This window comes from Phodopus roborovskii, unplaced genomic scaffold (assembly GCF_943737965.1).
Source record: "Phodopus roborovskii unplaced genomic scaffold, PHOROB, whole genome shotgun sequence".
Lineage (NCBI taxonomy): Eukaryota > Metazoa > Chordata > Mammalia > Rodentia > Cricetidae > Phodopus > Phodopus roborovskii.
The window spans coordinates 744,475-758,609 of NW_026125861.1; the positions used below are offsets into that span (position 1 = coordinate 744,475).

At 39.8% G+C, this 14,135-nt stretch overlaps 1 protein-coding gene across 1 annotated transcript; it reads right to left on the reverse strand.

Annotated features, from left to right (window-relative positions):
• Positions 1-792: 792 nt before the first annotated feature.
• Positions 793-2,394, reverse strand: LOC127217845 (melanoma-associated antigen 10-like). The gene is made up of 3 exons (XM_051178851.1): positions 2,023-2,394; positions 1,810-1,881; positions 793-1,569 (listed from the first exon to the last, which is right to left on the reverse strand). The coding sequence occupies exons 1-3, from the start codon at positions 2,392-2,394 to the stop codon at positions 793-795; spliced, it is 1,221 nt and encodes a 406-aa protein (XP_051034808.1).
• Positions 2,395-14,135: the final 11,741 nt, after the last annotated feature.

Consider the following 14,135-nt stretch of genomic DNA (forward strand, 5'->3'; position numbering starts at 1 on the left):
TAATAGAAAAAAAAGAATCAAATATCCTGAGCTCATAGGAACTCACAGGGACTGAACCAATATTCAAAGAGTCTGCAAAGGATTGGCCTTGGCCCTCTGCATATATGTGGCAGTTATGTAGCTTGATCTTCTTGTGGGATTAGTAGCAGGGAGAGCAGAGGCTGTCTCTGACTCTTTTTTCTGGCATTTGGAACCCTGCTCCTTATACTAGTTTGTCTTTCCCAGCCTTAATACAAGCGAGGTGCTTAATCTTACTATATCTTAATATGGCTGGCCATGTTTCGTCAATATCCACAGGAGGCCTGCCCGTTTCTAAATAGAAACAGAGGAGTGGATTGAGGAAGACCAAAGGGGATGTAGGGGCAGGGGTTGCGAGCATAGGGGTTGAGAGGAGAGAGGTAAGGGGTCAGGATGTACAATAAAATTTTGAAAAGTATAAATAAAGTAAATCAGATGTGAGAAAAAATTTTATTAATATGAAATAATTTGTTTTTCACACTTTGTTACATACACTAAACATACCTGTGTACATAGCATTTCAACTCATAGAATACACACAAATTATTAAAGGAATAAAGAGACAAACTACAAAATATTTTGCTATAGTTTGCTCAAACCTTGATAAACAGTAATGAATGTTACCAAAATCATATAAATGTAGATTCTAAAGCTCATAGTATACAAATATAAAAAAGAGGGGGAGTAATACGACTACTAATCACCATGTAGAATAATACCACAATGTTCTCACACAGTGTTTTATCTTCAGACTGACCTTGTTCCTCCCTTAATTCAATTATGCCTGTTCTCTTCAGAAACAGACTCAGCCATGGATTCTTCACTTTGGGCAGCAATAAGTGCTGATTCATTCTGTGAAATGGGCTTCTGTGTAGCACTACTCTTAGAGACTCTTCTATTAGATCTTTGCTCTGCATCATCTCTGAATGCCTCCTCATACCATAATGAGAAAGAAATAGGATCTCTACCTGTGACTTTGGCCAAGAATTCCAGAACTTTCATCTTGGTGGTTTCAGCATAGGCTCTTGGTCCCCACTGGAACACATAGCGTGGAGGATCACAGTTAGGTACCTGATGATACTCCAGGTAATTTTGCTCTATAAAAGTACCAGTCAGGAGCTTTGTGGGGTCGCCATAGATGAAATGCTCTTCTCCATCATACACTCCCATTATATTCAGGAATTTCCAGATGCTTTCTTCAGAGGCACAATTCTCTTCCATGAATACCACACCCAGGATAAGTATCAGGAAGCCATTTGTGGGCTTTCTCTGGTTATCATCTTCATATGTGAGGTTCAGTGAGTTTCTGAGGACAAAAGAGTGGCTTACAAGATCATTTTCCTTTACTTCAATGCCAAAAATAATGTCCAAGCAATTAGAAGCTTCCTTGAAGATCATAGGGAATTGTTTCTTGTCCTTGTCTGTGACAACTTCGAGCATTTCTGCTTTTGTTATGGGTTCCTTCATTCTATATTTGAGGATCATTAAATTCACTAAGTCAGTCACATTTTTGTTTTGGAACTTTTCCCATAAGGATTTGCTGTCTATCACCTGCAAGGGGAAATTGTCCTCTTCCTCCTCCTCTTCTTCCACATCCTCTTCCTCCTCTTCTTCTTCCTCATCCTCCTCTTCCTCCTCTTCTTCCTTATCCTCCTCCTCTTCCTCTTCTTCACCCTCCTCCTCTTTTTCTCCTCCTTCTACTTCCTCTTCTTGGATACTAGAGTCTTCATATGAATAGATATATGAAATAGAAGCAGGGTGAGTGCTTTGAGGACTCTGAGAAGCACTCACCATATGGGAAGTGTGTCCTTCTTCTTTACCTGGAGTACCCTGAATCATAGAAAATGTGGAGGGGATGGAGCCCTTTAAAGAGAAAGTTGAAATGAAAGAGGTCCCCTTAGCATGTTCCTCCTCCTCTTCAGTTTCATTTTCCTCATTTTCTTCTTTCTCCCCCTCCTCTTCTTTCTCTTCTTCCTTTATTTTCTCCTTCCCTTCCACTATTACTTCATCATCATCTTCGACAACCACTATCTCTTCTTTATCCTTCCTCTCTACAAATGTCACATCATCATCCTCATCTTCCACAACTACCACCTCGTCTTGACCCTCAACTTCCAACACTTCTTCTTCATCTTCCGCTACCATTACATTATCTTCTTTATCATCTTCCACCACTATCACCTCCTCCTCATCTTCCACCATTATTATCATGTCCTTCTCGTCTTTTACTACTACTATATCTTCCTCTTTGCTCTCCTTATTTTTATCCTCTTCTTCATTTGAATGATCTTCTGAAGCTAGCAATTCCTGTGTTTTGTTAGACTCTAGTAACTCTTCCTCAAAATTGAGACGTGGGCGTTTTCTATAGGGAGGCATGATGACTCTTATTAGAGTTGGAGATCAGGAGTGTTTGTGATGAAGTCCAAAACACCTGCTAAAAAAAGATGCACAATATGAGTTTAAAGAGCTGAAAATTACATCATTTATTGTTCTAACAAAAACGGATACACAATTATTTTCTATAGGTGATTTCATTGAGCCTTACTGATATATTGGTATTCTGGTTGTCTACCTTCTAGAGACCTGTAAAAATTTAGGAAAGTTCCTTTAGGTACAAAGCTAACTGACAGATCATTAGATGTTAATATTCATGGTAAAATATGTGGGACCCAGTACCTTGTTAGTTCCCCTGTACTTGTGTGTACTTGATGGCTACTCTCAGGTTGTGCATTTCACCTTAACTTTTGACATTTCATGAGTCTATTCTTCTTGTTGATTTGAAACCAATGTGTTCACTATAGTTCCTGGTACCACTGTATTTAGAATAGAGGGTCATCTGATGCTGAGGGCTGTAAGCACAGCCATGGTGACTTGAAGCTGACAGATGGATCGAGACTGTAAGATACTTGGAATTCTGAGATGCATAATTTTTTGTATACTATCCTTTCCCTTTGAGAGATATGAGTTTGATTCTTCCACTAAAGACATGGTAAACTCACAAAACAAGGTCTCATGTTCTTGACACAAACAGGAGAAAGTAAAGGTATACTATCTCTAATCATAAATTTTGTGAATATCACTGAGGTGACAATAACAGCTGACCAAACACATTTAGTATCCCATCACTTGTAAGTGTGAGATTCCATTATTTATAACAATGGTACCTTTTATAGTCTGATACTAATATATCTGCTGGCACTGGTATAACCTAACACAAAGCCCTCTATTCTTTGAAAGTATCAAGATTGAATTAAGGTTGTGCCAAGTATAACCAAGGCCCCTCAAGGATTCCAACACCTGGCTGGATAACAAAGAGTGGATGAACATGTATTCAGCTCTAAAATTGGACACTGAGTACTCAGTCCTCAGTCATAGTCCTTACCTTAATTCCTAAAAAAATCCAGGAATCCTTTTTCAAATCACTAATGTTCCTCCTCTTCAGACTGTATCTCTTCAGACCAGTACTTTCTCTAAGAATAAAGACAACAATTAAAAGTTTTCAAGGCTTATAGCAGAAGCTGGGTTCTATTTCATCTGCAATGAAAGTTCCCTTGGTGTTCAATCATCATATTTATCTTCCTACATTCCAGGGTATCTTCTTTCGATATTGTCCAATAGGATCAAAATCTCACTTCTCTGAGCCATCTCCTCCCATCTTCTGGGAGAGACAAAAAGAAGAATACAAATCTTGCTTCCCTGCATGTGTTGTGCCTTGGCTGAGAATGGGAGACAGACTTTGTGGCCCCATCTTTCTAAGTTAGTAAGGAGTTTGGAGCTCCCAAATGTCCTTACCTTGACAACTGTTGAAGATGTGGATTTCTGTCTCAGCTCAGGAACTGTATTTCTATCAGGCCAGTGTTCTGTCGTCCATGACATTTACAAGATAAAAATGAAGTTATACTACAGGTATTCATTACTGTAAAGCGTCAAGTTCACTACTTGATACTTCAGGGCTACTCTCAGCACAACTCATAATATTATTCCATGTTTTTGCAGCCCCCTTCAATCAACTGACATAGTCTGTCTCATGAAATCATGTCCTTACTTCTCAAAGATACTCATTCATCTTATGGAGGGTATGTGAACATACACATCAGGATATTTCTTACCATAGCTTCCACGGCAGTTGTTTCATAACAGTATCAAACTTACAGTTATGGAATAGCAATGAAATAACTTTATGGTTAGGGACTACCACAACATGAGGCATTGTATTAAAGGGTATAAGCATTATGAAGTTTGAGAACCACTCCTCTACAGACTGATGTGGAGTTTCTGTGAGGCCTTTTCTATATGGGTTGGAGGTTAACATATGACTTCTCTCAGTGTCAGTTCTTGTTAAATCTAGGACACCTTCCTGTGCTCTTATATGTTACTAATGAAGTTTTAATTTATTTCTCTGGAACACCCTAGAAAAGATAAAAAAAAAAACTGTATTGAGTCTAGTGATCTCTAACTCGGGTTGATAACTCTGAGGGAGATAGTTCTGCTTCAGGAGATTAATATTTACTGTTGGTGGCCTTGTCCCACATTCTGTTCACCTATAGTTTCAACATCAAACCAAGGCATACTACCCAGAGTAATTCTAGACATTCAGGTCCTGGTAGAACTATTATCATTGAATGGCTGAGAACCGTGACTACTGAGATTCTATAGGACCAATCTTTCCAAAGAAAGGGAAAAATGATAGAATAAACATTCCTCAGTAGTTGTTGGTGGCTGTAAACTTCACTCCAGGCAGAGCTAGGTGCTCCTCTGATCATCTATGTAGCTTTTTAAAGATCACAACCTCCTTTAGAACACATCTCAGAAAAAAAAAATGTTAAGGACAATCCATGAACACCTTCATACACTCTCACAGGATTAGATGGAGGGGAATTAAGGACTTATGGCATCTTCTTTCCAGTATTGAATTAAAACAACACTTCTTGGTGTTCAAAGCAAGACAAGAAATGGTGTGGGCTCCGTTTTATTTATTTATTTGTGTGTGTGTGTGTGTATGTGTCTGTTTGTTGTTGTTGTTTCTCTAAATTAAGAGAGTTATTCAACTTTAATGTGGCTTTCTCTGCCAAAATGATTGTGTTCTCTCAGAAAAATATTCTTGTTTCCCCGATACCCTGTAGTCAAATGTGAAGATAAGTGATACCTTTGTTTATACTTAGGGTCTCCAAGGGTAGACATAATAGAGAGTAGATCCCATTTTTTTTTTTTTTATGAGAGAGTGAATGTACTGGTGTAGTTTCTTGTATAATATATATTACTTCACAAAATATATGTCTCATCTCCATTTCATAGTCTTTACCAGTTACTGAAGGGCATGAGACAAGGTCCATATCTGTATACTCCTACCCCTATCCCACCAACATTGACACAGAAGGAATGGCATGGTTTTTCAGGTTCTCTTTTGTCTGGGCCAACATGTCTCATTGGACATCTTCAAATTATTTGTATTTAGTTCTCACAGTACACGTGCTGCCTCCATTCTACTCACATGAGGGTGGCTCTCTAAGGCCAGCACAACTAATACTCTGGCATACCAGGAAAATAAGAGAGGGATGAAAAGAGGTCCTATGTCTGATTGTGAAGCTTCTCACCATTGATAATGGCAGACTCCTTTGGGATTCCCACTACCTGTATTGGGAGGACCCTTTGTTTTGATCTAAATCTCCATCTTAAAGCCTAAAGATTCCCAGAAGCTTCTATTTTTCAATGCAAACCAGGACCATGCAGATAAACACCACTCAGTGAATCTAAGGTCTAAATATGGACATACTGAATACTGGCATTATGCCTCAGCTTCACTTGGGCTGAAAGCAGAAAATAGGCATGGCACAGAGACTTCTTATTCATTGTTTAAACCACACTTACCCTTTCCACAGAGCCATCATCTTAGAATTTTCCCAGGCCAGGGAATGCTGTTTTAATGACTTGAGCTGAGTAAGAAAGAACCTTTTCAAGTTTCAAGATAAAAGACTGGGTATGTCATTTGTAAGAACCCTACTGAGAAAAGCCCCCCCCCAGTATTTTTTAGTTCCTCAGGGATTTAGTGCCCCCTATACCAGCTTAAACTGGTCCCTGTGGGGGAAAACATCACTTTCACATTTGATATTGATGCTCATCCAAAGCTAATTATTATTGTATGTGCTACTATGGCCTATGCCATTTCCTTAGTTGGGACCTAGGAAATGGCACAAACCACAAAAGCACAATGTTTTTCCCACCAAAAATTTTCTAGGATAGGGGATGTCTGAATCTTGCTATATATGGAAGATGTAAATTCCTTGAATCATCAGGCTAGGTCTTCCCTTTAACATACACTGACCGACCAAACCTTAGCCACTTCCATGCACACACATAAAGCAAACAAAAAAACAAACAAAAATACTTGCCTTCCACAGCCTTCTTAGGATGAACTGGAGAAAGATGGGGTGTAGCTCAGTGGTAGAGCATTTAGGTGCAGAATGAACTGGGGAAATATAAACAGTACACCAAAATTACAATGCTCACATTGGCTAAAGCTCCCCCCCCCAAAAAAATGACAGCTAAGGAAGTCAAACTAATCCACCTGCATCACCATATCTTTGAACAAAGAGTAGACTTCCAAACATCCCCAAAGAACTTTCCTGTCTTGCTTCAGGGTACCATGATTTGCTCACAAAGCTGGGCATCTTTCTCTGCTACTGAAGAGTTTTCCATCCAAATATGTGAACTGCTCCTACCCTGCCTAGAATCTGCCAGGAGAACTGCCCAGGTTAAAAAAAATACCTTGTCTCTGTGAGAAGTCAAAGGTTCCCATTTGTCCCTCAGGTTCCTAGAAGTCCTCTATCACAAACTACCCCTAGAAATTTTTCAATAGTGTGTACTCTTCCACTATTGACCTAAGTTAAGTCCTCTCCCATAAAATTTCTCTTTACATGAGACATCAAATATAGAACTCATGGATACAAATGAATTGCATTTTAGCCAGTAACATTTCTGGACAAATACATACCATAGCCAAGTAAGAATGTTGCTATCTACTTCTGTGCAGGAAAGTAAAGTACCACTGAACCATGAAAGTACTTTCTCAAGGCTAAGACTTTCCTATGTTGATTCCAGAACAGTCCTCTCCATCTTCTCCCAAATTTCCCTCAATCACCCATGATGCAGTCTCCAAACAGTATACCTCTCATCCTGTCCACACCACCCCCTTTCAGGGATTAAAACTGAACAAAATATGACCAATCATCATATGTCTGTGGGAGAGGAGAGGGATAGAAATCGTCCCTTCAAATCTTCCCATTAGGGGTACTCTCTCACAGATCTCTGAACTCCAAAGTTGAGCCTTACCTCATTCCTATATAGGTCCATTGCTTTCCTTCAATGCCAAATGTCATTAAAATCTATGGATGCAGTAAGAACTGTGGCATGTCTTGAAGCCTCAAAAGATAACTAACTCTAGAAGTAACATAAATCTTCTATTGGTGAACTGGAAGCTCCCAGCCTGTCCTTACCGTGTTTCCACTCAATGTTGGGCTCTAGAATTTTCCTCTCCCTGGACTACAGACATAAAACTTTGAAAGCGAACTGTCTCTAACTGGTCTGAAGTCTCCTGGATCAACTACTTGGACAACTAAGATAAACATTGTTCTATACTTCGGGATGGAAGGGGGAGAATCCCACTCCCCCCTTTTGCTCTTCACCATCTAGCTTGGAACTTCCCTTTAGCTGACCCAAATCTACCCTCTCCCCAAAAGTCTCATTTCTCTCAGATGCCAGAAATGAAAGCCCAGAAACATTATATCTCTCAGCCTCCCTGGGTTTGCCAGGGATCTGTGCTCTAGAGAAGGCAGTATATATAACTCCATCGTTTGTTGAAAATTGACAGGATCCTAATCCTCACAAAATCTTTCTTAATAATTCTTTCTTAATAATTCTCAAGGAGAGAGAAGTAGGAGAAAGCAAGGGGGAGGAGAGGAAAACACGTGCGACTAGGAAGATTGAGTCCTGTTAGGAATAGAAGACAGGAGAGAGAGAGACAGAGAGAGAGAGACAGAACATAAAAAAGGGAGCCAATACTGGTTTGAAGAGAAAATTGAAACCAAAGAAAGGTGTAGAGAACTACAAGACTGCAGCCAACTAACAATCTCAGCTTCCGTGGAAAGGCTACTATAAATGTCCTTCCCGGATAGTGAGATCAACAACTAACTTATCCATGAAGCCCTCATCTAATACCTGTTGGAAACAGGAGCAAACACCCATACATAAACACCGAGTCGAACTAGAACCCAGATGCAGATGGAGAGGACAAGACCAGATTGCAGAAACACATAGAGACAGCTGACCTGAACAAGGAGGAGCTAACAGGCCCCCAGACTGATAGCTGGGAAGCCAGCATGGGACTGACTCAGGCCCCCCTGAATATGGGTCTCAGCCAGAAGGACTGAGCAGTCTAAGGGACCTCAGACAGTGGAGCCAGGATGTATCCCTGGTGCACAAAAGGACCTTTCGAACACATCCCCCATGGAGGGATAACTGCCTTAACCTAGAGACAGGAGAGAAGCCCTAGTCCCTACTTCAAATGACATATCAGATCTACATATGTAATTAGGAGAGAAGCCCTAGCCCCTACTTCAAATGACATATCAGATCTACATATGTATTTGGGGTGGGGGGATGGGAGGGGAGGGTGGCTAGGGTGCATGTGAGAGGGCAGAGAGGGTAAAAGAGAGGGAGGGAGAGGGAACTGGGATCGCCATGTAAAATAATAAATTAAATAAAAAAAATAATTCTCAAGGCCCATATTCTTTCCCTGTTGACTCAAGTCCACTGTCCTCACAGAAACAGCTAAAGTTCCCTGGGACTTATGAAACAGAAGTCAGGAACACAAAAAGTAACATCTTTGACCTATCACTTTGTTACCTAGCACATTTTGTGATCACTAAGAGCCTGTGTCACTGGTACTAGATACTCCTACTCTAGTACATATGGGAAAGGTTCCCACGGACTCCTCACAGTTTTCAGATTCAAAGCTAGGAATTACGTTTTCAGATCCTAGCCCAGTCCTCTCCCTAAAAACCTTCATACCTTCAGACTCCTGACATGGAACTCAGGAAAATAAACGGTACGGACCATAACCTCACCCGAAAATCTCCGAGAACTACTGCATAGGCAAAAAGGTTCTGGGGTCCCCAGGGCTGTCAGTTAAGTGGAAGGTTCACACATCTCAGTGAGGGTCCTCCAAATCAACCCTGAGGCTTCTGGTCTTGAACACCGGCGCCCTGTTCCTGACCCTCTCCTCGGCCCTTTAACCTACTAGATCGAACCCAGAAATCACAGGTACTCCACTCAGCTGCTCTGGAGATGTGTGTGGGAGAATATGGTGGAGTGATAGTCCTATATTGTGAGGAGAGAGAAAATTCCCGATTTCTCCTCAGAATTTGCCTACCTTGTCTCTTCAGAGTCAGCACTCGATATTTGTGTCCTGGTGAACACCTTTTCCTTCCACGGGCGACTAAAATGGACCTGGAAAATGGCGCATTTCGCCCCCTACTGGTGTGACGATGCAGCCCCTCCTCCTGCTCCTAGCGCGCTTGCGCTCCTCGCTCCTCATGAGGATAGTGCGCCCACTACAGCCTTTAGAATGTGCGTACTTGCCTCACACTCCCAACATTCCCTATCTACACCTAAGAGTGCATGCTACTACCATTGTCCCGATTCCAGGAGAGCACAACTACCACTGAAAAGAGGAAAAATGTTCCACGTATATTGTGTATATTGTGGTGGGACAACTTCGAATTCCCCACCCAGCTATTCCTCTTGATAACTAGCCAAATTTAGATCTCATCACTACACTAACAGGAAGTTACATTCTTCCTGATCCTGACGCTGAAATTCTCAAAATGGCACATCCTTAGACCCTATGATTTCCTGAAGGTGGCTGCGTCTGGCCAGACAAATAATTCTGTCCACCTGAAATGAGCATACCTCTTCGTCCTATTTATGGTTCTTCACTTGATCGCTGACAGTCAGCTTCAGGATTTCGACCCAAGTAGATGTGCCAACACACTACCTCCCTCAGATTCCTGGAATAAACATTACAGAAACTACACCACAGTATTTAGTACAAAACTCTTCCACGGATAATTGCATTCTTCCTTCTTAAAAAAAAAAAAAATCTCAGTCCTAGTTAACACCTCTCTGGAACCCTACACAGCAAACACTCACCCTCTGTAACTTCCAATGCCTGGGCTGCTTTACTCTAGAAATAAGCTTGTTGGCCTCGAAAACCCCCTCCCATTTCCCTAAGAAGTAAAATATCAGCGAGAGAGTACTTTCATTTTCCTAGGTTTTTGGAGACAGGACAGGGTTTCTCTGTATAGCTTTGGTGCTTGTCCTGGACCTAGCTCTGTAGACCAGGCTGGCCTCGAACTCAGAGATCTGCCTGCCTCTGCCTCCTGAGTGCTGGGATTAAATTCATGTATCAGCAACGCTGGCCTGAGAGAATATTTTATTAGCCCTTTAAGTCCTAGGTCTTCCAAAGAGAAACAAGCAGGGTAAGAAGTAAGGGACCAGTGGGTAAAGACTCATGTCATCTCTTGATCTGAGAAAATAGACATGATTTCAGTATTTATTTATATTTACACTTAATAAGGGCTAGGGCCCATTCTTTTGACTAATTTGATAATCAGTCCTTATTTCCTTAAATATTTCCATAAATGAAAACCATAGAGCAAGTAGAGATTTCTGACCACTAACTATGTTTCCCAAGTGCTATAGAGAACAAACAGACTTAAGGATCAGTGTTATGAGTAGGTTTTACCCTGCCAGCCTGGTCCCACCACTGCACCAGCCCAAAATCATACACAGAGATGCTGTATTAGATATAATTTTGTTGGCCAGTTACTAATTTCTTATCAGCTAGCTCTGTCTTAATTATTAACCTATTTCTGTTCATCTAAGTACTTCCACGTGGTCTTATCTTACCAGAGAGAGGGACCAGCATTCTGTTCTCTCCACCTTCCATCTTGGATCTCCTACTTCTTACTACTTCTTCTGTCCTCATCTCCTAGCCCTGTCTATCTTGCTTTCCTATTGGCCAACAGTGCTTTATTCCTTATTCAATAAAAAAAACATATTTACAGAATGACATCTCCCATCATCTCCTCTTTTCTGTCGAAATAAAAAGGGTTTTAACTTTAACATTGTAAGATATTTAACAAAAAAGTTATCAAATAAGAACCACAGTCAACAATATTTAGTCTATTAACATTTATCAATATTTAAAGAAATTATTTTATTATTTATTTTATCTTTGTGAGTCTAAAGTCGTATATGTAACTTATTTTTAATCCTACCTATGAAAAACTATAACCATAACTATCTGTCTTCAACTCCATCAAAGACCATAGAAGGATAATGTTTAAACTCTAGAAATGACAGAGACAACTCGTCTGGTCTGTCACCTGAAGTTCTTCTGTAATGTTCCATCTTCAGCCTATAGGCCATAATGTGTCTGGCACACTCCTCAGCAAAGCAGGAAACTTTGAACTGTCCATCTGTATTGGCAGTTTGTCAGTCACTTTTCTCTGTGTTTTGCAGAATGTCTGGCAGACTCTTCCATGAAGCAGGAATCCTGTAGCAATGTCCATCTTTTATCAACACTCATTTTTCTGAGGTTCTGCATGTCCATTTTATAGAGCACGAAGTCAAACAGTCCAGACAAGAGCTTTATCTTGCTCAAATGGCTAGTCTTGCCATATTGAAAGCCAACTCCATAACATGTTTCTTCAAGGTTCATCTTCCTTTCTGAAACAGGTGGTGTTGCCAGGAGCAGTTGTGCCTCACTGTTAAGAAAAACCCTAAACCATTTTAATTGCCATATTCTGCAGGTCTTTGAAAGGTTTGAAGAATGCCTATCCATCTCAAATACATCTTGAAAACCTAACTAACTTAACTCTAAGTTTTGACTATCATAGATAACTATCTATAATCTGTACTAATTTATACATAACATTTCTAAATGAGCTATATAAACACAATACCTAAACAAGAGGAGAAATATACATATCACAAAATTGACATTAAATTTGTATCAATAAATGAAAATCCATTTGAAAACAAAGTATTCATATCTATACTATAATCCCATTTTTACCTTTAAAATGATTGGTTGTAATCATTAACCATTCGTAACCACTCCATTTAAATGAAAACAAACATTTATAAACAATTTTTTGGAATTTTGGTGTCATTCTTTCCAAAGTGCTTCCGGCTGGTAAGGGGTGCTGTCATGGGGTTCCTAAGAAGACAAAGAAATTTTGGCTGTAGCCTGCAAGGCTGCCTTGCCCCAGGGACAGTGCTTCAGGGAGTCTTGCTTGATCAAACCATCTTAGTCTGGAAGGAATCCACAGCTTTTTATTTTCTGTGGAAACAAGAATAGAAATCCTTTTTCCCAGTAACCTGTCCTTAGACTTAAAGTCAAACATTTTAAAAATATATAAATTGAATTAATGCAGCAGCATGTCCTTTAATAGTTGTTGTTTTCTTAGCAGTCAAATGATACAAAGACAATATAATACCGTACAGTATCCAGATTTTCTCGGTACTTTTCATCTTTAAGTGGCTTTTTTTTTTTTTTATTACTTTATTTCTTCTACTTCTCTTTTTCCATTTTTTGAGATAGGGTTTCCTCTGTGTAACTTTGGCTGCCCTGGAATTTATTCTGTATACCAGGTTTATTTTGAAATCACAGAGATCTGCTTGTCTCTGCCTCCCAAGTGCTGGAATTAAAGGCTACTCTCTTTTATTATTCTTTTTAAACCATTTTATCCTGTTTCTCTTTCTCTCCCAAGCCTACATATATTTTAAAACACACTGTAATCCTTTCGAGTTTTTTCTTAATCTGAATCTGTCTTTACTGTAAATATTTATCTTTTTCTGGCCATGAGTCTTTTATCTACTAAACTACATTGCAAAAATGAAAGCCACAGCTGTATTAGCTGCGGTCTATCCAAGATGGCAGCGAGTAACTTTACCACCAGAACTGAGAGCTGTGCTTACCGCTTTGGTCTACGCTGCCATCCAGCTGCATGTTGCCGGCTTGGAGATGTGGTCACTGCCATTGCCAGCTCTGGTTCACACCAATGAATTTTTAGCACAGCTCTTTAAAGGCTGTGCGGTTTTTTGCCACTGATGCTGAGTCAGTAAATCTCCCTTAAAGGAGCCGCACAAATTTCTGCTTGTCTCTAGCAAAGCAGATCCCAACTGAGAAAAATGCTACTACCAAGAAGCCTTGCTTATCTGTTTTGTTTTTTGATTTTTGTTTTTCTAAAACCCCTTTAAAATGTTTAAGCTTTTGTTAAGTTTTAACTGAAAGTTCTTTGGTCCGCATTGGATACCATTATGTTATGAGTAGGTTTTTCCCTGCCAGTCTGATCCCACCACCGCACCAGTCCCAAATAACACACAGAGATGCTGTATTAGATATAATTCTGTTGGCTAGTTTCTCATTTCTTATCAGTTAGCTCTGTCTTAATTATTAACCCATTTCTATTAATCTAAGTACTTCCACATGGTCTTATCTTACCGGAGAGTGTGGCTGGCTTTCTGCTCTCTCAGTCTTCCACCTTGGATCTCCTTCCTATTTCCTCTCTCCTCCTTGTCCCCTAGTTCCACTTTCCTTGCTTTCCTATTGGCCAACAGTGCTTTATTCCTTAACCAATACGAGAAACATATTTACAGAATGACATCTCCCATCAGATTAGAACACTCAACCAACAAGACAAGACCACATATCAACACTGCAGAATAACCTCAATCATCCTATCACCAGATTCTAGACAGTATTTTAAAAATACAAACATTAACAGACAATACAGAATTGATCCACAGAACCCAGTAAAGTAATACACTAAGCACTGAGACTTGCCATGTAGTTGAAGACTGAGATAAGATTTTTTAAATTGTGATTGTGAATATGTTCAAGGGCCTTAAAAATTATATGAATAAATCCATTAATGGGATCTGTGAAAACACAAATAATAATGGAATTAAATATGGAAAACATTTTTTTTTGTTTTAAAATTTTTATTTTTGTTTGGGGGGAAGGGAGAATCAATTGATAATATGTTTATTTA